Source organism: Mus pahari, chromosome 6, assembly GCF_900095145.1.
Source record: "Mus pahari chromosome 6, PAHARI_EIJ_v1.1, whole genome shotgun sequence".
Classification (NCBI taxonomy): Eukaryota; Metazoa; Chordata; class Mammalia; order Rodentia; family Muridae; genus Mus; species Mus pahari.
In genome coordinates, this window is record NC_034595.1 from 27191929 (window position 1) to 27218473 (window position 26545).

Consider the following 26545-nt stretch of genomic DNA (forward strand, 5'->3'; position numbering starts at 1 on the left):
ATTTTACAATTTTTCTTCTCTCTCTCTCTCTCTCTCTCTCTCTCTCTCTCTCTCTCTCTCTCTGTGTGTGTGTGTGTGTGTGTGTGTGTTTACACCCTTTAGTGTATAATGTTACCTGAGCCTAGGGTCGGTTATATAGATATCCCATGTAGAGAAGAATATCCCTTATTAAACTCTTTTACTTATTCTCAGCCTTTTCACCAGTTACAAGTCTCTGTATTAATTGCATTCATGATAAGAAGCTTTTCTTAGTAGCTTATAGTACTAAGCTGTGAGTATAAATATTTGGAAGAACATTTGTTTCTTTCAATACATTTTATCAAAACACCAGTATTGTGTGCCTTTCCTTAGACAATGATTTACCCAGCTATGGGCTTTTGCATATTTACAGTAACATGCATGAATTCTCTCCCATAAAATAGGCTTTAAATCCTATTAGAATATAATTGTTTACCTCCATAACAGTCATGCTACTGTAGAATCATTGGGCACAATGTCCTGGTAGATTGATACTGTTACACACTGGCACTTAGCTGGTTAAGACTATGGATGACTTTTTCCCTCTGACCTCTGCATAGCACCTTCCAGGTACCATGAAAGCTAGTTTAACAGCAACAAGGCATCCAGCTCAGTTCTAGTTTCATTTCCTCATGTCCTGCAGCTAATGCATAGCTCAGCAATAGATTTTTACCATTAAATTCTAGTGGGCAAGTAAGAGGAATGGGATATCCTGTGTTGTTTGAGGGACCTCCAGGGGCCTCTCTGACCAACAACTTATAGAGATGTATCCCATGCTTGGTATAGGGATTTTCATTTAATAAACTTATGGCTTCTAGGAGAGGGATTATCCATCCATGCAACTTTTATCATTGTATTTTTAACTACTTTACAAACAGAAGTTATTCATATGCCTTTCTCATATTTTTTTTCCAGTTACTATAAGTGAAAATTGAATTTTTTAAGGTCCACATATGTGAAAATATGCATGCATATAAATAATTCAGATGAAACTTAATCATGATAAATTTACAAATCATAGTTTACAATCTTCTCCCTTTGGAACTAAAGGCATCTAAGACATAATGATAATATTGAGAGGGACTATTTTCTTGAACTTCTTGTCTGTGTTTCCATAGAAATGAAACTCGTACCCCAATGGTATTGAGCTACACTTTTACTATCAATAGACAAAAAAAAAAATGCATTGTAATAAAGGGAAATGAGTTGGTCATATGCACACACCTGATTTCTTCCTTCCTTCCTTCCTTCCTTCCTTCCTTCCTTCCTTCCTTCCTTCCTTCCTTCCTTCCTTCCTTCCTTCCTTCCTTCCCTCCTTCCCCTCCTTCCCTCCCTCCCTCCCCCCTCTTTCTCTCCTTTTTCCCATTCCTTCTTTCCTTTCTTCATTGATTTTCTCTTTATAAAATTTTTATTGCACTTCCTTCATGAAATATAATTCCTCTCTTCTCCCATTCATTCTTGTGGTCATTTTCTTTCTATCTTTTTTTTTTAAATAATAGATTATTCTTTTATTTTATTCATTCCTTGAGAATTTAATACAATATATTTTAATCGTATTCGCCTCAACTTTTTCCCATGATTCCTCTCAGACCCATCTCCAACTGTGTGTTTTCTTTTTCTTTTTCTTTTTCTTTTTTTTTTTAAAGGTGACACAAAAAGAGAAATTTATTCTTATGAAACATATAACCTTTCTTCACACAGTTGAGGTGTGGTTCAAGGTCAGAGACAACTCAGACTAATTTCTGTGATAGTTAATATATCAACCTGAGATCTAGAATCATCTGGCAGATGGATTTCTTATAATACCTTTGCTGTATTATCTTTTTTTTATTTATTATTTTCTTTATTTACATTTCAAATGCTATCCTGAAAGTTCCCTATACCCCCCCACCCCTGCTCCCCTACCCACCCACCTTTTATCATTGTATTTTTAACTACTTTACAAACAGAAGTTATTCATATGCCTTTTTCATATTTTTAAAATCTGATTAACTCTACATGCCCCAACACTCAAATACAATATATTTCCTCTGAGCTTTCATATTACTTTTGTTATATTCTCTCCCTTCTCTGTTAAGTTCATACACAAATTCACACTCCCTCTTCACTGCATGCATATTAAAATTGTAATATCTTCTTAATGTTCTCCAATTAGTATAAAATGACATTTTTAGTCCCTTCTAACTAGTTTTAATTTAATGCCTATTTTGTCAGGTTTTAGACTGGCCATATTTGATATTTCCTCGTCCAATTTTTTTTTTTTTTAGAATAGCCTTTGCCGTCGTTTTACCTTAAGGTGGTGTCTTTCTCTGATGAGGAAGTATGTTTCTCTGAAGCAGGAAAAAGAAGAGGGCTGTTTTCTCATGCGGTTTGCCATTCTCATCTTTTGATTGAATAATTAAGACCATTTACAGTCAGGGTTTTTTGTGAATGGTATGTTATAAGTCCTGTCATTTTTGTTTATTTTGTAATGTTTTGTGTTTTCTTAGTCCACATTTTCCTAACTGGTCTAGCATTGTTTACCTCTGCCTGAACTTCTTGACTATTTCCATTAAGAAATCAGCTGTTCTGATGTGCCCACCTATATAATAGATTTAGTCTTTCTGTATTGCAGTATTTAATATGTTTTCTTTGTTCCATATTCTTCGTGCTTGAAATTGCACAGGGAGTTTCTTTTTTGCCCCAGTATATTTAATAATCAGTGTACCTTTGTACGTGGTTGTAGTTATATCATAGAAGGCTGAGTCATGGATAGTGAGTTCCCAGTCCCCATCCATCACTGTGATTGCATATTTCCTTGTTATGTGCATTCTGATGTATGTTTGAGTACCAAACTAGATCTGAATCCCTTTAGTGAAAGAATTAGGAAAACGTTGGGTGTTTTTTTTTTTTTTTAACCTGTTTCTCTAATGGTCAATGCCAGGCCCTGAGGATATATTTAGTATGTTATTGTAAAACCAATGGTCACCCTTTCCAGAGAGTTTTGACCTTCCCTCCCACCAACATTGATACTTGACAGACAGAGAAGGAAGGTAATCTGTCTGAGAAGGCAATTCTGTTTCCTCCATACTCTCAAGCTCAAAAGATGCAGAGAGTTTCCCCCAGCACTGCAGAGGGCAACCCCCCCGGACCAGCCTCACTGTGCCTGCTGCTGCCTGGCCTATTCCCACAGCCCATTAAAATGGGCTGGTTCCCTAGTACCAGTCTTGTGTGGTTTTTGTTTGTTTGGTTGTTTTTTTATTTTTTTTTTTGTTTTTGTTTTTTTAAAGGTTTATTAGTATCATATGTAACTGTCTTCAGACACTCCAGAAGAGGGCATCAGATCTCATTACAGGTGGTTGTGAGCCAGCATGTGGTTGCTGGGATTTGAACTCAGGACCTTCGGAAGAGCAGTCGGTGCTCTTAACCGTTGAGCCATCTCTCCAGGCCCCCCACTCTTGTTTTTAGTTATTGGCTTTTCTGCTTTTTTCATGGTATCTAACTTTAGAGGGACCAAGAAGAAAACTTCCTAAAGAAACTATTACTTATGTATTCAAAGCTGCCAGATGTCAAGGCTCATTTCTGATACCATAAAAATTGCTTTCTCTCATAATCAGACCTCATGCTAATGCTGAAATACTTTTTAAAATAATAATGTCCATCTCAGGAGTTTCTGTTCTTTTCTCATCCCTGTGTTTACTCTTGACATACGGCTGAAGGAGAAGTGCAAACCAACAACCACTTGGCCTTGAGAATTCTCCAAATAATAAGAATTAATGCTGCTGTTACATAGAGGATGATTTGTGTCTGTGTGTCAGGGCCTGGCAATAGGCTGTGTGTAATAGCCAAAAATTTGGTTTAATGAAGGAACAAGGTGGGCTTTGAAGCAGCATAACAATGACAACCACAGTATTGTGGGGGTATAGGAACAGGTGTATTCACACATGCATATGCATTTATTTCCTTTTCAATGTGGAAAAAAAATCTATTAAAACAAAGATAGGAAATTAGACTTCTTACTTTTAAGAGTTGAGTCCATTAACCCTGAACCTACAATGGCAATGATCCTGTATGTAACACAAAACCGATCTATTCTTATCTTCTTGTACAAAGTTCAAGTCTAAGTGGATCAAGGATCTCCACATAAAACCAGATACACTGAATCTAACAGAAGAGAAGTGGGGAAAAGTCTCGAACATATGGGCACAGGAGAAAATTTTCTAAACAGAACACCAGTGGCTTATGCTCTAAGATCAATAATTGACAAATGGGTCCTCATAAAATTGAAAAGCTTTTGTAAGGCAAAGAACCCTGTATTTATTTAACAGATTGGCATCTGGTCTGGCTTGAAGTTGCACTAGTCTTGTGCATACTGTCATAATTATTGTGAGTGGATATATGAAATTACCATACTGTATTTGGAAGACACTGTCTTCTTGTTCCAGTGGGCATGCCTTGCCAGATCAGTTTTTATTGTAGTTCACAGGGTTCACTGCTATGTAAGATTGATGAAAGCTAGCCAGTAGGAAATGAAGCTTCCATGTCAGTATCAGCTTGGTTTCTCATTTTTTTTTTTTTATGAGTCAAGTATATGGTGTTTTCAGCAATAAGGTCTTACTATCAATTTCTAAATTATATCTATAGAATTGGCACATTCTGTAAAGTGTTGGGACCTCTTCTTTTGTTTAGTTGGCTATATATCTGGCTGTATAACTTTTTTTCTTGTTTTATTATTTCTTTGTTCTTTTGTTGATAGCAGATCACTTTGTAATCTTGGCTGTCCTGGAACTCAGTATATATACCAGACTGGCTTCAAAGTCAGAGAAATATGCCTACCTTTGCCTCTGTGTTAGAATTAAGCATGCATACCACCAAGCCTGACTTGCTAAACTTTAAAAAAAACTAGCTCTTTCTTTGATTGCTTCTTGGCATTATTATTTTTATTTCTATGCAATGAATTTTAGCCCTGATTTTGAAAAATAATATTAATTTTTTTATATTGTTTCTGTTTTACTTCCTCAGGCTTTTGTTGCATCACTAAATTGTTAATTTGAGATCTCTAAAAAAACTTTTGATATAGACTCTTCTATAAACTTCCCTGTTAGGCCTGCCTTCATTTGTTCTATTGATTTTGGTATTAATTTTCATCCAATTTTAGGAGGCTTTTAAATTTTTTTTCTTGATTTTTTTTTTTTCTGTGACCTCATTATCATTATCATTATCATTATCATTATCATTATCATTATCATTATCATTCAGTGGTGTGTTGTTTAGCTTCCATGAGTTTGGGTACTTTCTGCAATTCATATTGCTGTTGATACCCAGTTTTATCCCACTGTGGACTACTAGAACACTGGATGCCATTTCAGTGTTCCTATTTTTATTAAGACTTGCTTTGTCTTCTATCATGGAGTTAATTTTGGAGAACATTTTATGAGCTACATACTGTTTGGATGGAATGCTCTGTAGGCATTAAGTAGAACCATCTGAATGATGCCATTGAATAGCAGCATTTCTTTTTTCATTTTTGACTGCGAATCTACTGGTGAGAGTGAGATATTAACTGTTGAGGGAAATAATAAAAAATGATCCTGCCAACTCTCCTGCCCCAGAGGTGTTCTAGCTCTAGCACTGGTGGGCCACAACACTATGTCCCAGCAGGGTACCGCTCCCCTGTTCTCCAAGAGACTCCCTCCCAGCTAGCCCCCGCTTTGTTTGTTCCATCACCACTAGTTCTTCTTCATACATAAACCTATATAGTTGGAGATCTCATATTCCAGTAACTAAATGGGACCGCCAACCTCACGGTTACATCTCACAACCCAATACCCCAGTAGAATCAAGACTCTATAGTTAACCAACTAGATATATATCAATAAAATCACAATTTACAAGATGCCAATAAATAATTTCAGAGCCAGTTGATAATGATAAAACTTTAACCCAATATTTCTAACCTTATGAAATCATAGCTACTTGGGGCTGGTAATTGCCACAGGAGTTCACAGTCTAAGGTCATGGTTCTTCTCCCTACCCTCTGGGACACTCCCTCTCTGCAACTTTTAGCTTCACCCCACTTTGCCCTGTCCAATCACAGACCTCTGCACTAATGTAATTGGACAGGGAAAATCCTGCAACATTCCACATTCACTGTATTGGGGTCAATCTGTGGTTTTTTAGATCTAATGTTTCCTTTATGAAATTTGATGCCCTGTGTTTTCGTGTTTATAGACCTAGAATTGTAGTATTCTATTGGTGGGTTTCTCTTTTACTAAAAATGAACTGGTACTTCTATGTCTTCTTCCTAGTTTTTGTTTGAAGTCTGTGGTCTTGGATATTAGAATAGCAATGCTTGCTTGTTTCTTAGTCCCATTTCTTTGGAATTCCTTTGTCCATGCTTTTACTCTAAGGTATTCTCTGTCATTAGTAGTAAAGTGTGTTTTTGGAGGAAGCAAAAGTATGGATGTTGTTTTCTAATTCAGTCTGTTAGTCTGTGTGGTTTTGTTGAAGAATTGAAGTAGTATTTAGTTATTATTAAAAGGAGTGTCTGCTCCTGTCATTTTGTTGGTGTTGTGTTTTCTTGGACCTCTTTATTTTGTGTCCTTCTAATCTGTTTTTAAAATAAAAATTTTTTTCTTCAGTTTTCAACTAGAACAATTGAATATCTGTGCATTTCATACTTAGTCCTCACCTAGCAATAAAATGACAACTTCTTTTTAGGGCAGAACTTTATTAATAAAAAGAAATATCTGATATGTCCCTAGTTGTAAACAACCAAATATGTCCTGTGTTTCTTTCATTTAAACCACAATATTTTCAGGCAGCATTTATAGCTTCATTTGTCAAAAATGTATTTCTTTCAGCCAGCCTAATTAACTCTCTGAGAATATTTTATTATTTGACACGTATATCCTCTTGGCAGAAGTTAGCTTTCAGAATGAACCCCACTGAGGAGTTTGCTCACAATAACCTTATAGGAGAGAGACATGAAACAAAACACCAGAAGACAGAAAACTTTTGATAGTTTTTGTGGGACCACTAGTACACCTGTATACAGTAACTAGCACACTTGATGGATACAGGAGCATTCATGTTTGTAAACAAACAGTTTTTGCAAGGCAACTGAAGCAGGACATATCCCACCTGCTCCAAATACCATGTCCCTTCCATCCCTTGCAGCCTGAATCAATTCTCTCAGCTCTGACTTTGAGGTCCCACACCCCCATTATTTTCAGAGCTTGCCTGACTAACATTCAGCGTCATTTATGGCAGAGGGTTCTTGGATGCTCAGGATTGTTGTCAGTAAACTAGATATATTAATTTGCCACTTCATATCATCTCAGTGTGGGTTGGGGTAGTAGTCTTATAGGCCTATCCCCAGCTCAGTATCTAATGGCATTGAATAGCTGCTGTGACAGGACAGTCTTCTTCAATGGTGTGACCCCCGGAACATCAACCATACTCCAGTATAGCCTTCACACCCAACACAAATTAGGCAACACAATTTTGATTTTATAGGTGTTAAAAAAAGAGAGAGAGGACGCTAATTTTGGGTGAATCAGAGGTGGGATGGATTCAGGAAAATTTGGGAAGGAGGCTAAATGTGATAAAAAAAATACATTGTATCAAATTCCCAAAGAATACATGAAAATATTATGTAAAAGTCTGTCTACTTTAAAGAGTAATTATAAAGATCAAGTTCATAGCTATGCTGAAGCACTTTCTTAACTGCACATTGCTACAGAAATGTCAGGTGTAATGAATCCCTAGCTGGCTCTTTGTCTCAGGAAAAGTACTTTGTATTTATTATTTGAGTTTCTGTCTTGACAGTTCCTTGTCAAGCAGCAAATGTAAAGTACTGATTGGTTGTTTTTGTTGTTGTTTTGTTTGTTTGTTTGTTTTGTTTTCATGCTTGGCTACAGGGCTCCTGCAACTTAATAGTATAGACCAAGTCTTTAAGTGCTCGCTCCTATACCTCATATCTCTTCCCTGAACATCCAGTCAAGATAATAATCTGTAAAACACTAGGATAATTATTCCTTTTAATTCCCAAGAGTTCATCATTTGCTAAGTTCCAAATGTATTCACTTAGGCACTTGCCTTAAAATGCTTTTCCATTAATTCCACAGAGCCGAAACTGTGTGAAGCTGGGCCCTCCTGCGGAGGGAGAAGTCATCCAAGTCAAATGGCCCGATGGTAAACTCTATGGGGCAAAGTATCTTGGATCAAATGTTGCCTACATGTATCAGGTGGGTGCTGTTCTATCTGCGCTGTTTGTTGAGATGGACAGGAGATACCAGAGGGAGATAGCATGAGTATGCTATGGATCAAAAAGCCACATGAATTTTGTGCTTTCCCTTAAATTTTGTGAAAGAGGCAAAATGTCATTATCTAGCAGCCTGGGTTTCAACTTAAAGTTTAGCAACTTACAGTTTAGTTGCTGGATTGGACACTGAGAAACCCCAACAATTGGTAAATAGTTAGTTCACTATATGGTTCAACTGCTAGACAGTAGGCTCTTTCCCCTGTGTTTTCATTATGAGAGTTGGTTTATCTCACCTTAAGCAAGAACATGGAACTTGGGTTATTATAGCTCAGCAGTAGAACACTTGCTTTGCATGTATAAGACCCAGAACTATATATATATATATATATATATATATATATATATATATATATATAGAGAGAGAGAGAGAGAGAGAGAGAGAGAGAGAGAGAGAGATGGATGGGTGGATGGAAGGAAGGAAGGAAGGAAGGAAGGAACATTCATTTGCCAACTTGATGCAGTGTTATATATTACTTTTGTGGTAACTTTGTGATGGCTGTTCAACAAGCAGCCCCTGAGTTGATTTACTTGGGTGGAGAAGCATAACCCAGGCATCTCAGATAAAACTGAGTCAGATAAGGAGCATTAATGTAGGTTCTAAGGAACTTACAGTTGTCATCTACTCAAGTTTAAAGAAATAGTTATTTATCAAGTGTATATTCTGGTCACTAGGGAATTCTACATGTTAATAACTAAACTGGAATTTTATGTTTTAACCCGAAATGAAGAAGAGTGGAACTCACAAAAGGGAAACAACATGGGCAGCACATGTGCATTCCTATTCCTTGAAGAACTTTGCAACTGAAGCAATAAATTTCAGTAATGCCATGTCATAAATCAACATTCTATTGTAAATCGTATAGTAAAAATGGGGAAAACCAAGACGATTCAGATGCAAGACAGGTTAATAATAATAAGACACTAGTTTGAGTAAAGGAAGTTAACAAACTGATCAGGGCTTAAAAGGTAGAGTACATTACAAAATATGGTACCAGAAACTAGAACAAAATATAATTAAAAGATGCTCAAAGACGTTTAGAAAACATGAGAGTACACTTTCTCATGGTCTAGAAAATTCCATTTGAGTTGGTATACTGGCAAGTTTTTTCTCATGTTACAAGAGCCAGAGTTATCTGGAAATAAGATCCTCAATTCAGAAAATGTTTCTATGAGACTGGCCTGTAGGTAAGCCATGGCACAGCTTAATTAGTGGTTGATGGGTGGGGGCCTAGGGCATAGTGTGTATGCCATTCCTCTGCAGAGTCCTGAGTTGTATAAGAAAACAGGCTGAGGAAAGCAGTAAGTAGTGAGCTTCCAATTCTCCATGGTCCCTGTTTCAGTTCTTACCTTGAGGTTCTGCCCTGACTTCAGTAATGGACTGTGATGTGGAAGTGAAATAAAATCTCACCTTTCCAAGTTGTTTTGGATACTGTGCTTTTATTGCAGCTTAGAAAACTAAAAGTTAACAAGTGAAGGACATGGGCATATTGTTGGTCATTTTCAATCTTTCCCATATGTATCCATATGTATATGGATTATGAATGGTGGGATAAGTGCTACAGCAACTTTGTAGCAGATAGTGTACAATTAAGTAAACGTCTCAAGGGGGCTGGATAATACAGAATATTTTTAGAGAAAGTCTTAATATAGCATTCAAAAACAAAGTGTCACACTTAATAAGAACAATGGTGAAGCTATGTAACAAAGCTCATTGCTACATAAAAGTATCACATGTTAAAATGCAGGCTAATTAGTAATCACTGTGTTAGCCCAGCAACATAAAATTGCAGCCATAAATATAGAATCAATGAAAGTTAAAGCTGGTATTAAAAGTGTCTCTTTAATTATAAGTAATTTAAAATTCCTCATTAAACAAAGTGGCCCTTTGAGACCTCTTTGTTCTTTCTGTCTTTCACCTTCACCATAGAGTAAACCAGATATTCATTAAAGTGCATACAGATAAATATCAGGCACTCAGTACATATATGCTAAAACTGTGTATGTTTGTTGTATCTGTGAATGTATGGGTCTGTGTGCATATTTGCAGGTGTGTGTTTTTGTCTGTATGTGTATGGATTTAGCCCTGTTTGTATATTTGTACTTATGTGTATCTGTGTTTATGTGTATTGATGTAGCTCTTTATGTTCATATTTGTGTGAATGTCTGTATGTGTATTATGTGGCTGTATTTATCTGTATGTATATTTGTGTATGTAAGTTTGGGTCCATAAGCATCTTTGTATATGTGTGTCTGTGTATGTATGTATGTGTGCTTATGTCTGTTTATGTGCATGTATATGGTGTGTGATTGTGTGTGTCTGTGAGTGTATGTTTGTGTGTGTATTTTTGCTTTTCACAATAGTTCTGCAAAATAGGTTTTATTAATTCTTAGTGTACAACTAAGGGAAGGAGACAGCTCAGTGAACACATTTTAACAGTTTTCAGGAGAAGAACATATTTTTTTCATAATTCATAAGAGCATACAGCTGATAAAAAAGAAGAGTCAGAAAGTTACTCTTTTCTCTGTCCTAATGAGAGGAAGCAGCTGTCCATGGTTGTAGTAAAGTTTTGCCTCTGGATACCTGAGACTTAGAAAAATTAGGATAGCCAGCATTGTTTTAGGAAAATTGTCTTCTTTTAATTAAAGTTTTCAAATGACTCAAAACAAAAGAAAGTAGTCACAGATAAGTTAAAGCTATTCTATCAAATGTATAAATGAGAAAATATCTTGCCTACTTCAATGCTAAAGGAGCCATTTCATTAGTAGAAAAGGCCAGGATGAACCCTATCTTTATTCTTCTAGGCAGTAGCAACAAAGTGCTTTTGTGACCGCAGCCTGATTCCACCCTGTTGTAAAGCTTCATCTTATGGTAGTAATACATGACTGTAAATGAAAACAAAAACACGTTTAACATGCGCCTCCTTCCATCTCTGTTCATTGATGACATTGAACCACTGCGTAATTTGACTTATCTTTTAACTTTTAAAGTACCACTCTATTTGTTAAAAGTGAAAAATACAGAAAATCAAAATAGCTAGAAGTTCTTAATCCTAGGAGACTTAATAGTTGTAATATATCAAATATCTACTTATTATATAATAAGTAAATATATATAAGTATATATATATGTATATATATATAAGTATATATATATCTACTTATTATATATATAATATAAGTGTGTATATATATATATATATATATATATATATATATANTATATATATATATATATATATATATATATATATATATATATATATATATATATATAAAATAAAAGCTGTTGTTGGAAATCCCTGAGCATCCACCATCCAGCCCACTGCTAGGCCAGCATCGTAGACTTTTCTCTAAGTCTCCTAAGGTCTAAAAAAATTTCAGATTTAGTTGCTGTCATTTTAGAAGGATTTGAAAATGTTTGTCTTTTAAAAGATACTGTGTTTTCACACACTACTGACATTTACATGCTATGAGCTAGAGACCTATTTGAATTTGGAAAAGTAATAATAGTTATGAAAGCTTCTTAAAGTGTATTGTAGAGGTGCCAAAGGATATGCTGGCCCTGGGAACTATGATTGAAGTTCTGCACCAGGATCCTGTTATTCTGACTGTCTCCTGATACCCTGGAGTGATTAGCCTGGAGTATATATAAAATGTATAGTCACTGCCTAGATGAGCAGTCACTGGAGAACCCAAGAAGCCAACTCTCCTGAAGGTGCACATATTCTCAGACAATAACACTGCTGGAAAAAAGTAAAATATCTGGGATTTGCTAGGAACACAAAGTAGCAAATGATCTTAGTGCTTCTGTTTTAGAACCCTGTAGGACACAAGTAAAGTATATAATTGTCTTTGACTGCAAGGGATTGCTAATAATTCTTATTCTTTTCCTGTTAATTAGAGTCAGGCTCCTCCCAAGTAGTAGAGAGGAATATAAGCCCCAAAAGTATAGCTCACCATGAAGACTTACACGAAACAAACAGAAAGAAGGAAAGGGAAAATAAAGACTAGACATTCATCTCAGCAGATGCACAAAATGCAACAATATCAAAATAAGCCATTCTGACATCTCAACAGTACATTAACATTAAAAACCGTTTATAACATATCAATATCAAAACCCATAGATAATGGCATAGCTGAAATGCTAGAAAAGATTTCTGGGTCTTCTACAAAGGCTCGAGGGCCAAGTAGAGAACTTAAGAAAAGCAATTCGGGACCTAGGAAAGAAACTTAATAAAGTCAGAGAAGGTCAACAGTTGGGGGAAAAAAGCTCATGCAAGAAATGAGTGAGCAAACCTTTGCTCCCCCCTCCTCTTTTCTCCTAGGAGGCTGCTGGCTACCAGCATGACAGTACAAAGGAAGCAGAGGCTAAGAGCAGGGTTCAGAAGGCAGTAAATATGGTAAAATGACCTCCAGAGACCATAGCAAAGTTTAGTTTATTATTTTAGTCAACCGCAGCTGGCATGTACCAGATTAAGTAAGAAGAATTGCATCCCCTAACTGGGATAACTGTGCCTTACAAAGACAGTTCATGATGAACTGCAACAGCACCTACCTGCGGATGGAGACTGAAAATCTCAAAGGCCAAGGTACAGCCCTGGAGGCTGCATCAGGGATGCTGAGCAGCATGGGGAGATGGCCATTAAGAATGCCAAGCTTGCCCACAGTCATGTATAGGATAGAACACGGAGACCCCAATGGAGGAGCTAGAGAAAGTACCCAAGGAGCTGAAGGGGGCTGCAACCCTATAGGTGGAACAACAATATGAACTAACCAGTACCCCCCAGAGCTCGTGTCTCTAGCTGCATATGTAGCAGAAGATGGCCTAGTCGGCCATCGTTGGGAAGAAAGGCCCCTTGGTTTTGCAAACTTTTATGCCCCATACAGGGGAATGCCAGGGCCAAGAAGTGGGAGTGGGTGGGCAGGGGAGCAGGGTGGTGGGGGAGGATATAGGGGTCATTCGGGATAACATTTGAAATGTAAATGAAGAAAATACCTAATAAAATAATTAAAAAAAAAAAAAAAAAGAATGCCAAGCTGGGTGAGCTAGAGGCTGCCCTCTAATGGGCCCAGCAGTGTATAGCCAGGCAGCTTCAAGAGTACCAGGAAATGATAAACAGCAAGCTGGGCACTTGACATCAAGACTTAACAACAAGCTGCTGAAGTCCAAGGAGAGCAGCCTAGGATCTGAGATGCAGAACCTGAGCATCCATATGAAGATCACCAGCAGCTACTCAGTACTGAACTCAGCTTATGGGGCACTCAGTAGTCCTGGTTTTAGCTATAGAATGAGCTCCTTCCAGCCAAACTCCAGCTCTGCCAGGGCCTCCAGCATGTTTTTTTACACCAAGGCTGTGGTCATGAATAAGATTGAAACTCATGATGGAAGCTAGTGTCTGAGTCTTCTGATATCCCTCCCAAGTGAATGGCCACTGAAGTTCCTGCCAGTCTGTGTACCTACTCAGGGATCACAGGGGAGACAGCTGTATGGCAGAGTACAGGGAACAAGAGACCCACCTGATTAAGGATCAACCCTAACCCTCAGGCCAACCTTGGGAAGAATGTCCTATCTGGGATAGTCCTCCCTTGCCTTCCACTAAAACCCAACTCAGTTGTATTTTCCCCCAAAAGCTTCAGCTGGCTCTTAAAAAAAATACTATCCAGCTATAACCCTGTGCTTTACAACAGCAACCTGCCAGCAAAATACTGATATGATAATGGCACAAATGTTATGGGAGTAATCGAACACTTTTCAGTTGGATTTAAGGCCTCCTCCATGAGCTAGAACCCATATCAAAAATCTGAGACTAGATAGGTCATGAGCCTACGGGAAATGACTTCTGCTACCATACTGCTATACCCATCAAACAGAACATGGATCATCCTCATCAGAGAAACAACTTCTTGAAGTATATGACAACACAGAGACACACAACTGGACAATGTACAGAGTGTGTGCAATTGTAGAATGCTCAGGGAGAGTGTCTCAACTCTGAGGAGAAAATGGTGCCTTTTGTTCATATGTAGTAATCTCCCCTGATAACATCAAGTATTCATAGAGCACTAACTCTTCTAACTTTCTGTGTTTAAATTACTTTAAAGTGAGCACACAAGTAATGGATTTCATTCTGCCATTCATGGAAATAGGCCAATTCACTTTGTTCTTACACTTTGCTCTCTCATCCCTGTCTTTCATTTTTGTGTTCTTTTTTTAATCCTCCAGATAACACTCTTCTGGTTTTACATTGCTATATGTTCCATTACTATTTCTCCCACATTCTCTTAACATATCAAACATATCATCTTTACCTCTCAAGGTTCCCTTTGAACTTAACACACACACACACACACACACACACCAGATATAAATAAATTTAAATCTAGATTCTACATATGAAAGAAAATATCTAATATGTGTCTTTGGGGGTCTGAACTCCTTTGCTTAATATAATAATGTCCAGTTTCATCCATTCTTCTGGAAATGACATTATTTTGTTTATAATGAATAAATTTCTTTTCATGTTTGCCTCATTTTCTGTTCACTGGTGCATATATAGTGTGGTTCCATTTCCTTGCTATTTTGAATACCTACAGAAATAAACATGGATGTGCAAATATTCCTGTTGTATGTTGACTTAGTCCTTCAGAGATGCACCAGGAAATGGTATACGCAGATTATATCATAATTCTGTTTCTACTTTTGTAAGGCGCCTCTATCATGAGTTCTACAGTGGCTTACTAGTGCAGAGTTCTACCAGTACTGTATAAGGCATTCATTTCACTAGCCGATTTAATAATGGCTTTGGGTTTTAAAAAAAAAAAAAAAACAAAAACAAACCTGGTTTGATATCTGTTTGCTCTATTTTTCAATTTTTTTAGTTCTTTATTCTGGATATTTCTACCTGATGTATAGTTCTCAAATGCCTTTTCTCATTTTTGTAGGCTATTTTTTTCTTTCTTTTAATAGTTTCTGTTAATAAGACATGATACTAGCAAGCCCAGCCCATCTTAATGCAGGACTTGCCACTTTTCAGAGAAATTATCTGATCAGCCCTCACTTTTTTTAGTTGGTTTTGAGGTATTAAATATTTCATAGTTCATATTTTAAGTCTATCCTATTCAACCGTCTTGACTATTTCTCAACTTGCTTTGTTCTTAGTTGGGTAAGAAAATGCTCTTCTAATGTCCCTGACTTTGGGTCATTCTATATTTTCTCAGTTAGAGTCCTTTACTTCCCTACCTCCCAATACCCATAATTAATTGGAACTCTTGAAAAATGGTCAGTACTTTTTTGGTTTTACTACATATCACATTGGCTTTTGTATCTTTAGGTTGAATTTGAAGATGGATCGCAGATTGCAATGAAGAGAGAAGACATATACACTTTAGATGAAGAGTTACCCAAGAGAGTAAAGGCTCGTTTTGTAAGTGCAAGTGACAAATTCTACTTAGGTTAAGTCCTTATTCTCTGTGCTATCCCAAGCCTAAAACAACCTTGGGCTTTTGGTTAATTTTGGAGAAAGCTAAAGTGACTTCTCCCCTGTTGTAACCTGATGAATGCAAGTCTCAACTTAGAAATGGTAAAACCAGTGCATATATAGTTTACTGCCAATGAGGTCAAATGGCAGTCCTTTGTGTTAAAATTTATTGACACATAATAATAGTTACTAAATTCGTCACTTATACAAAGCTCTGGGGGTAAACAAATACAATATTAAGGTATTTAATCTTTGTTAGTGGAAGTTACATTAAAAGAAAGTGTTCAAAGTAGATTAAAGATTTAGCATTAGAGAAGTGTCTGTAGTAATCTTATCATGTAATGATAAAGTTCTACGTAACACACTCACTGATGTTTCTTTCCAAACTCTCACTTTCATAAAGACATAACAAAGCCGGAATATTAATAGTGGGAGTACTAAAAGAGTTATAATAAGTACACATGTATATGCCCATATATTTTTTGCCAAATCCAATGCATGCCACTAAATGATAAGTAAATATAGGTGGCCTAATCTTAAATTAGTGTAATCTTAAATAAGTGTAATTCATAATAATGTAGGATTCACACTATTATAAAGTATTTAGCAGTGTAAAATTTAAGTCTAGTTTATTCATTTGGAGTCATATCTATAGTATCTCTCTGAAAATAACAAATTTTTAATAGAGAAGTTAATTTTTTGAATAAATTTGTCTTTTTCATACATAAATACTGATTATGTCCTCTTGTAGAGGCAGAGTTGTGATTGTCATTTTTGAAAACCAACAGCTTCTTTAAGTTGTGAATTAAATGTTCAGTTCCTTTGTTGTCAAGTGAGATCCTTAGGCAGGGAACCCACAATGGATATACACTTCCCTCTCAGCTGTACCTTCAGAGGAAGGACATTAAAAGTAAGGAGAGGACAAGACACAGTGTCAGTGCTGCTGTTCACCCAGTGAAATGTGGGGTATTCAGGAGAGCTGCATGTACTCTGAGAACATTCTAGTTTAAAAAAAAAAAAAAAAAAAGAACAGATTATAATACCTGTGAGCAAAGAGAAAATTAAATATACCAATTTTAGAGACAAATATTCCGGAAGCCTGGGTAACTTGTCAGTGTTTTAAGATCTTGAAACCTGGGGCTAGAGCATGGCACTACTGTTCCATCCCAATCTTGCAGAGGACCTGGGTTTGGTTTTCTTTATCCACACCCACATGGTAGCTACAACTGGATTAACTCCAGGGTTCAGTGTATCCAACATCCTCTTCTGTCCTCTACAGGCATTGGAAACACTTCAAGGGAAAACACTCCAAGGAAAACACTCATACACATAAGATAAAAATAAATATTTCATAAAGCATACTGAAGTCTGTCAAGAAAACCCGAAATCAGTAGAGATGGCTACCCCTCACTGTATATCCATACCTCCCCTTGGCTCACCTCTACTCTCCTTGTTTTGTTTTGCTATTTTTTTAACTTTTGTTGACCCCTAAAGATTTGGGTAGGGAATAGGGTAGGAAGCCCTCTGAAAGTCTCTTGGTTTTCTGATGTGTATACTTGGAGTGCATACTAAATTGATTCTTAAAGATTTCACGGTCATGTTTCTTATGAGTTCATTTTCTTCTCTAAACAGATAAAATCTTTTTATTCCATAGTAGATATGCTCTTGATTCTATGATGCTCTCTTCAGTTTTTTTTTTTTTTAAACAAGTGTCTTGAGTATCATTTTGTGTTGTGTATTCTCAATACATCCCCCTTCCCCCTGCCCCCTGGTTTTTTGTTTCTGTTTTGAAACAGGCCCATATGTGAGCTAGGCTGGATGGGCTTTAATTCACTAAGAGGCCAAGGATTTCTTTGATTTCCTGGTCTGCCTCTTGCCCCATGCTACATGTCAGGATGATGAGTATTTGGGACATGCCCAACTTCTCTGAGAACACTTTAATTAACTTTAACAACACAGTGAATGCAGTCCTGTTTGCCTAGCAGCTAAGCCCAGTAGGAAATAGTATCTTGGAGCTACAGCTCTTGCCACTTCCACTTTTGTTACTAGATCAAAGACTGCTAAACCCTTCAGTTAGAAACCTGCCTTCAGGTAGGTTGTCTCATACTCTTCCAGCTGGGGAGTCAAATCTAATTGAATATTCATTGATAGCTATTTTATGCTTACAGAATATTTGGTTTGAGGAAGATTGATAAGCATCACTTATCATTGAACCTTTATGTTTTAGTGACTTTGCCTCTCTCAGATTCTTCTGGCTTGGGGAAAAATGTTTTAAGAGAGCCATCGGACTGCGTAATGACTGTGCTGGGCTCTTTTGTACTCTTTTCAGAAACAGCCCCATTACCTTTTATTGTCTCATAAAGTAACCATGGCAACCACTGGTAATTAGAGCTCCTGGTAAATTGACTTTACTATTGTGTTTAAGAGACTGACTTCTGCTGTTTCTGCAGAGTAGCAACACTTTCATAGATGTTTTATTTCCTCCTTTGGTAACTTTAGCACTTAATAAATGTGAAATATAAGTTAGTGGAGGTGCTTTCTTTTTTTTTTTTTAATTCAATTTTTATTAGATATTTTCTTCATTTACATTTCAAATGCTATCCCAAAAGTCCCCTATACGGGGCCCCCCCCGCCCCTGCTCTCCTACCCACCCACTTCCACTTCTTAGCCCTGGCGTTCCCCTGTACTGGGGTATATAAAGTTTGCAAGACCAAGGGGCTTTTCTTCCCAATGATGGCCAACTAGGCCATCTTCTGCTACATATGCAGCTAGAGACATGAGCTCTGGAGGTAGTGGTTAGTTCATATTGTTGTTCCACCTACAGGGTTGCAGCCCCCTTCAGCTCCTTGGGTACTTTCTCTAGCTCCTTCATTGGGGGTCCTGTGTTCCATCCAATAGATGACTGTGAGCATCCACTTCTGTATATGCCAGGCACTGGCATAGCCATTACAAGAGACAGCTATATCAGGGTCCGTTAAGCAAAATTTTGCTGGCATATGCAATAGTGTCTGTGTTTGGTGGCTGATGATGGGATGGATTCCCATGTGGGGCAGTCTCTGGATGGTCCATCATTTTGTCTCAGCAGTGGTGGTCCTTTCTAAGAGTTACTGAAACAAAATGTTTCTTTCTGATTATGAAGATCCAACCAATTCACAATTCTAAGTTTCCTTCCCAAATGATATATGGCATTCTCTAGGGAACCCGTAGATTATTAGCCTTATGAGCCGCTCAGCAGAAAATATATGCATCTGCCAACTTGAAACATTTCCAAATTCTAGGCTTCCTTCTCTCTGATCCCTTCTTTCTCTACTACACAATGGACCATGTATTTTTAACTCCTAAAAGAATAACAGTCTACTTTGTTATCAACCTCATACATTCTATTTGTTCGTGTCATTAGAAGTCATACCCCTAACTTAAACCAGTGGAGAAAGTATTCTAGATTGAAAAACAGACTAGGGAATCAGGAATAAAGTTTGGTATTTTAGTGTAGACTCTAGGTTTGGTCTTTACTTGAGTATCTCAGCTTCGCCTCACTTTTCACTGATCACTTACTAAAGAGTTGCTAAGTTCCACGCTTGTTCTTTAGTGTTGTGTTATACAACATTTAGTTTATCGTTTCTAATATCTTTTAGCTTAAGAAACACCCAATGGGAAGCAAATAGATTATTCCTGCATTCATGTTCAGGGCTCACAGGAACCCCCAGTTTTTCTGTGGTAGAGACTTTTCCATGGAAGAAAAACTATCTCAGACAGAAACTTAAGACTCTGATATGTAGCTCATAATGTAAAATGTCATCTTCTGAAAGGAGGAAGTAGGGTGTGCTAGGTTGTAAAAGTCTGCCCTTGGGAATGTGCAGATATTCCTGAGGGCAGATAGAAGATAAGGTTGCAGACAGGTACATGTAGCACTCTTTAATTATTTAATTAGTGTGTTTCTGGAGAGCTCTGTTTTCTAGGAATTAAATGGGAGATAGACTGGGACTACTGCATTTGTTCTAGTGGTTCAAAAGGAGAAGGGAGAGACCCTACATCAGGATCATGGCTATTTCAAGTATATGGAAGGCTCCTGGCAGAATGGAAATCCACAGTACCATTAAATTTTTGACAAATGATTGTACAGAAGAGCATGGTATTGGCATTCAGGAAATTTAAGAAGGGCAGTCATGGAGGAAGTCTTTATTTCCATTTTATACAAAATAATTTGGAGAGTGTCTGAACCACACAGTCTAAGGTACCTATTGGGCAGGGACATTGTAAGTCTGAGTGTAAGAGATCTAACCTAGAGTAAGAGATCCCATCATCATCCTTGGAGTCTGTATAGGTATTGATGCCCAGAATATGGATTAAAGACCCCAGAGTTGAACAGATAGCAAAGACAGCGAAGTCTGAAATATCAAAAATGAGCAAACAGGCAGCCAGTAAAGTAGTTAAGCAACAGAGAACTGCCATAGGACTTGGGAACTAGGGCTTTAACCACACTAGCTTCAAGGAAGTGGAGAAAGACTAAAGGAACAAATAGGATTCAGCATGAATTAGGAATGACCGAGGACAATCCACCCCCCAAAAAAGACAAACCTGTTGGCGCTGAAGCCAAGTGGAGATGGAGACTAAACAAGTGTTAATGTAAACTTTGCAGTTCTATTCTAAAGGGACATGACTCAAGAACATAGATTTAGGACAACTAAAATTTCATATTCCAACATGGAAGCTGCTTCATGAAGTTTTATAGTTTTGTAGGACAAAGTCTAAATACCTCAGCGAATTTAAAATACATTAGTGGGTACATCAGGTTGCTATAGCATGATGGGGGAAGGTTTACTGTAGGCCCAAGATTCTGTCTGATGACATCATTAGCTTTGGGGTTGGTGGGAGCTAGTGGTCTGCTAAGTTAATGGGTTCCAAAAAGCTTTTTAATCTGTAAGTCACATGATGTTAACTTGCAACACAGAAGTAGGAAGGCATGGGTGGCTCTTCTGCGGGGCTAGAGCTAGTGATCTAGAGCTAGTGATCAGCTATTAGTAATCTCCACAATACTTCCTCAAATTCTAATTAGTCAATCAGTTTCTATAGACAGCTTCCTTTTAGGAGTTTCCATTTACATCAGACTCAGTATGAGAAGACTTTAATTTTGCTTTTGTTTGGGGAAGCTCCCTCAGGCAGGGTAAAGAAATTGGGACTAATAGAGCCACATATCTCTGCCATGTAGTATAGGTGAGACCTACCTGATGAGGAAGAGTAAGACACTGTGGTGGGTTCCTTCTACCCTATGATAGATCCTAGCCTCTGTTCCCTAGATCTGTGTCTAGTGTTTCAATAATATATTTCTCATTTATATACTCCATAATATATTTCTGCATTTAGTCCACAGCCTCCGACATGCGATTTGAAGACACATTTTATGGGGCAGATGTAATCCAAGGGGAGAGGAAGAGGCAAAGAGTGCTAAGCTCCAGGCTCAAGAATGAGTATGTGGATGACCCTGTGTATCGTACTTTCCTGAAGAGTTCTTTCCAGAAGAGGTGTCAGAAGAGACAGTAGTTGATAACATGCAGCAGCCACCGTGCAGCTCAGACCAGAAGAGGGAAGACAAAGGGACAGCCTTGGGGTACGCACTGGGACAGGTGACTGGGTGCTTCTTTGGTATTGGTAATAAATCAGGCCTCTGGAGTTTGATTACCAAGCAACCAAGAAGAGACCTATTTAGTTGCTTCTGTAATCTGATCACCCCTCAGTCATTTGTTTGACCCCAAAGAATATTCCTAAATTAAAGGAAATAGCAGTGAATGGCCCACTATATAAAACTCCTGCCAAAGAAGAGGGGGCTCCCTCTCTTTGGCTCAGGTCCCTTCCTCAGGGAACATATTTGGAGGCTCCTTTTCCCCAACTCCTTCTGTGGAAGCCTCATCAACAGGTAGTGGGTGTATTTATATATATTTTCCACAGCCAGGGAAAGATTCTCACTCACATTTGTTTTAAGTGGCAGTTTTTATAAAACATTTTTAAAACACAAATGGCATGTATGGTAATGGGATTTACCTGTATGCTATCTGTATTCCCTTGTACAGAACTTTTCCATTTTTTTATATTATTACTTTTGATTGTGTCTGAAAACTGAGTTGGCCTTTATAAGAGGAAATTTTTTTTGCTCTTGAAGAGGAATTCATATGAAGTATATGGGAATTTTATATATTTACAGAGGAAAAATCTTGGCCTGATATTTTGAACACTTCATAATTCCTGTTCTGAATAGATATTTATAAAATATATATTTCTTTCATTATGTGTTTGTAAAAATTAGAGTTTAAAGAAATATACTTAATGCATAGTTTTAAACTAATGTAACATGATTTTTCTTTGCAAAACAGCCTGGAAATGTATTAGTATTTAAAAATTAAAATCTGTTTTCGCCTGTCCTGTCTTCTGTCTTTGCTTATTTGTTTAGGGTTAAGCCAGTAGATAATGAGCTTTTGGGGAGATGGGAAACAGTTGCCTGTCAATTTTCTCTAAATTAAAACACCCCTTACAAAGAAGGGGGAATGGGTGGGTAGGGGAGCAGGGTGGGGAGGGTATAGGGGACTTTGAGGATAGCATTTGAGATGTAAATGAAGTAAATACCTAATAAAAATTGGGGGGGGGAAACACCCCTTACTTGAAGGAGGGGGCTGCTCATGAAACTTCAGAGGTGAACAGAAGTCTGCTTTTATATGACTGCAAAAGCAGAAACTGGGAAGGTTTTCAAAGACTCCTTACTAGCTTGGCAAGTAGACTTTGACCAACCAAGACACAAACGAGAACATGATACATTTTGTAATGCAGTGGCATGGTGCAGTGGGGAGGAGGTGCCTCAGAACTCTATGCTGAAGCCCCCACCCCCACCCCCTCCTGAGCCATAGGACCATGGGTCTACTACAAAATGAAATTAATTGGAGGCATGAGAAGTGGGGTGAGAAGGGACTGTGGGAAAGGGGATAGAGGGACAGAAAAAAAAGAGAGAGAAGGGAAGAGACCAGTCAGAACACATGGAAAAGGGTAGAGAGGAGGGGGGGGGGAACAAACAGTCCTTTGATTGCATGCCAGGCTCCTACCTGACTGTTGCTAGGTGACTGTGGACAGAACCTAGAAAAATAGCTAACAATGTATCACAGGACTACCTGCCTACAAGATGTACAGAGTTTTAGGTTTGCAATTTTTGATTCATCCCTCATAAGTAACCTTTACTCATACTCCTTTTAAAAACCTCATTAAAACTCATTGGTTAGCCAAGTTGTATGCATTGGTCTATTGTGGATTTCCCTTTCTGGAATGAATAGGTATATATGGTCCCTGCATGTATGTGTATGTTTTGTGTGTATGTGTGTACATGATGGGGATGGTATGTGTGATGTGTGTGTCTGTTGCAACTTCCCAGGAAAAGCCTCTCACACAACGCAGGCTGAGACAGGATTAGTCAAGTCTGGTGTATGGGAAAAACTTAGTCTCCAAAATTCCAAAGCAGAGAAAAACAGGTGTTATTGGGGAACTCTGAACACATTTTGTGGCCCAGTCTTTTCAGGCCCTCCTTTTCTAGCTGAGCACCTTCATGGCAGTATTCCTGAAAAGAAAGTATCCACATATCTCCAGCACTACCTGAGGTGTTGCCCCAACTTCTAAACCTTTAATTATCTGAGTGTATGGAGTGAACCTTAATAGTCTCGGTTACATCCCTCATTTTAAAAATGGGTGAAAGACAGGAAAGGAAAGGATGACCCCAAAGCACACAGAACAAAAGAGTATACATTTCTATTCACCTGCGGCAAAGGGAACACAGTTTGCTGATAGGTCTTGAAGTTGGCTGAGCTGTGATGGACTTGGCTTGAGTTAACTCCCAACTGCTTCCTATGCCTCTCAGCTAGCCTGGGTATAGTCTCACAATAACAATAAACAAAGGAGCAGGTAGGCCCAGAGGGAGTTCATTTCAGTCCCCATGTGAGGAGTCTCCATGGAATCTCCCAGATCCTATGTGAGGAATTACCGGAAATCATGGATTGGTTGGACATTCCAACCATTTCATGGCAAAGGGTGCAATGCCCGCTGTTACTGGGGACAAAGTGAAGTACCAAACCAGCAGTGTCAGCCTCAATTAAAACCGTGCTCATTTTCTGGAGTGACTTATGGGATGACCTCAAAGCTAGAGCAAGCCCACCAACCTGACCTCACAGGGATTGACACTCAACCTTTTCTGCTGGCGTAATGGATTTATTTTATAAGGCTATCAGCCTTGAATTTTCTGTCTTTTTGGTTTTAAATGAAAGTGAACTCTTTTCACAGTAATGTAAGATACTAGGAGGAGTTAATCTAATTAGAACCATTTGTTGTGTACAAGTTTTCCTGACAGCAGAATTTCAGATTGACTGACACAGCAGGGAAATGTACAGATTCTTGTTTGATCTCAAATATAATTTTCCCTTTAGGTCTCACTTAAGTAATGTTCTATAACCAAGAGCAACTGAATATATTGTCCTTGCAAAGTCCTGGCCACAGATAAGACTTTTGTCCACTGTGTTCTTCATAAACTATTAGCTCCCTCACTAGACAGAACATTAAAACTTTTCACTTACTGTCTGACACTTCAATTGTAATTTTAATTCCTGTGTATTATTCTAACTGCATGTTCAGTGTGTTCATGTAGCAGAAAATCAGTTAAAGTCCTCCTACTGATTTATAAATTGCTTAGCTGTGACAATTCTAATGTAACACTAATTGCCAGCCATTTCTCTGCAGGTTAAGAGCTTAGTAAAACTGGTTGGCATATTTTGCAATATTTAATTCTTTATGTGTGCTTGAAATGAGGACAGCGTGATCATTGTCAATTGAATTTTTGTTTTTAATTCATCTAGAAAGAAATTGAGACCAAACATCTGCTGAAATATCACTTGACTTCTCAGAATATGTTATTAATTTCCACTAGTTATAGACATAGTACAAAATCATGTAGGAGAAAGCAGGTGCGATGCAAGTGCTACTTTTAGATTTTACTTTTAGGAAAAGAAGTCCAAAATGAGACAGCCTCCATCTCAGATATAAGTCAGCTCTATTAATTCAAAGGTCACCCTTAATCCTAAGGATTCTCAGTACACTGATATTTTCAAGCCTCACTGACTATGAAGTTTCTGAGAATTAAGTGTTCAGTCATCCAAAATGTTCACTGCTCCAGTTGATCGCATGGATCTGGGACAGTGGGTCCAAAAAAATGAGACAGAATAAATTCTCATGCAAACGACAACTTTATTCAGAGCATCAGATAATTTGTACTGAGGATTAAGAGTTACCTGAGCCAGGTGGTGGTGCTTCATGCCCTTAATCCCAGTAATTTTGAGGCACAGGCAGATGGATCTCTATGGATGCAGGACCAGCCTGGTCGAAAGTGAGTTCCACAAGAGCTATATCTACACAGAGAAACCCTGTCTGTAAAAACAAGAATAGGAGGAGGGGGAGGAAGAGGAGGAGGAGAAGGATACAATCACAAGGACAAGTCAGGTAGCAAAGGCATGCTTTTCCATAGAGTTGTAATGAATAAGCTAAAGTAAACTCACTCTTACCTGCTATACCTGGGAGGGACAGGAAAACACATTTCTAGAACACATTCTCCTTTGAAGAAACTGACATCACCAGACTTGTGTCTTGATTTCTTGGAGTTTTCTCACTAACACTCAGAATTATCACAGGATTCTATTCTTGAACTATGTTCTGACAGTATAAATAGAATAAAAACTAGTAAGGAAGAAGACTTCTGCCCTTTCTAGAGGCTCGAAATCTCTAGCAAGTGGGCAAATGCTGTTTTGGAGGTGCAGATTCCTTTGGAGGAAATGTATCTGTGTAGTCTTTGCTATCCTTGAACATGCTCTGTGGACCAGTCTGACTGAAACTCAAACAGTTCCTCTGCCTCTGCGTCTGAAGTTTTGGGATTAAGGGCCCCACCACCACTATAGCCTGGCAGCACCTTTTTTTTTTTCCTTCCTTAATGTATTCACTTTACATTCCTTTTGCAACCCTCTTCCCACCTCTCGTCCCACTTCTTCCTTTGTAAATCCCTCATCCCGTTACCCACTCCCTTTCTTCTCAAGAGAAGAAGGCCTCCTTGGGTACCACTCCAACTTGGGACATCCAGTCGAAGCAGGCCTAAGTAGATTCTCTCCAATTGAGGACTGACCAGTCAGTACAGCTAGAACAGGATCCAGTGGCAAGCAACAGAGTCAGAGATAGTTTCCACTCCAGTCTTAGGGGACCATGGAGAACAAGCTGTACATGTGCTACAAATGTATAGGGGGCTTAGGTCTAACCCCTGCATGTACTTCAGTTTGTGGTCCAGTTTCTGGGAGCCACCATTGGTCCAGGTTAGTTGACTCTGTAGGTCTACTTATAGTGTCCCTGACCCTTCCAGGTCTCTAGGTCTTCTTGTGTTTTTAACCATTTCAGATCGCTTAATTCTAAACACTACTCTTTCATAAGAGTACCTAAGCTCTACCTGAAGTTTGGCTATGAGGGTCTGCATCTGTTTCCATCTGCTGCTGGATGAAGCCACATGGGAGACAGTAATACTAGACTTCTGTCTGTATGTAGAGCAGAGTATCATTAATGGCTCTTTTGCATGGGATGTGTCTCAAGTTAGGCCAGTCATGGTTGGCCATTCCTTCAATCTGTGCTCTGTCTTTATCCTTGCACATCTTGTAAGCAGGACAAACTTTGGGTTGAAGGTTTT

At 38.1% G+C, this 26545-nt stretch overlaps 1 protein-coding gene across 2 annotated transcripts in view; it reads left to right on the top strand.

The window, feature by feature from the left end:
* Positions 1–22221, top strand: part of Kdm4c (lysine demethylase 4C) — a 150955-nt gene extending 128734 nt beyond the window's left edge. Inside the window, exons 20-22 of one of the 2 annotated variants that reach the window (XM_021199596.1) lie at positions 8127–8246; positions 15658–15750; positions 21169–22221. In XM_021199596.1, the coding sequence (XP_021055255.1) occupies positions 8127–8246; positions 15658–15750; positions 21169–21345 (390 nt within the window). In that variant the 3' untranslated portion in view covers positions 21346–22221. The remainder of the gene's footprint in view (positions 1–8126; positions 8247–15657; positions 15751–21168) is intronic. The other variant, XM_029539771.1, reaches the window with a different exon arrangement.
* Positions 22222–26545: the final 4324 nt, after the last annotated feature.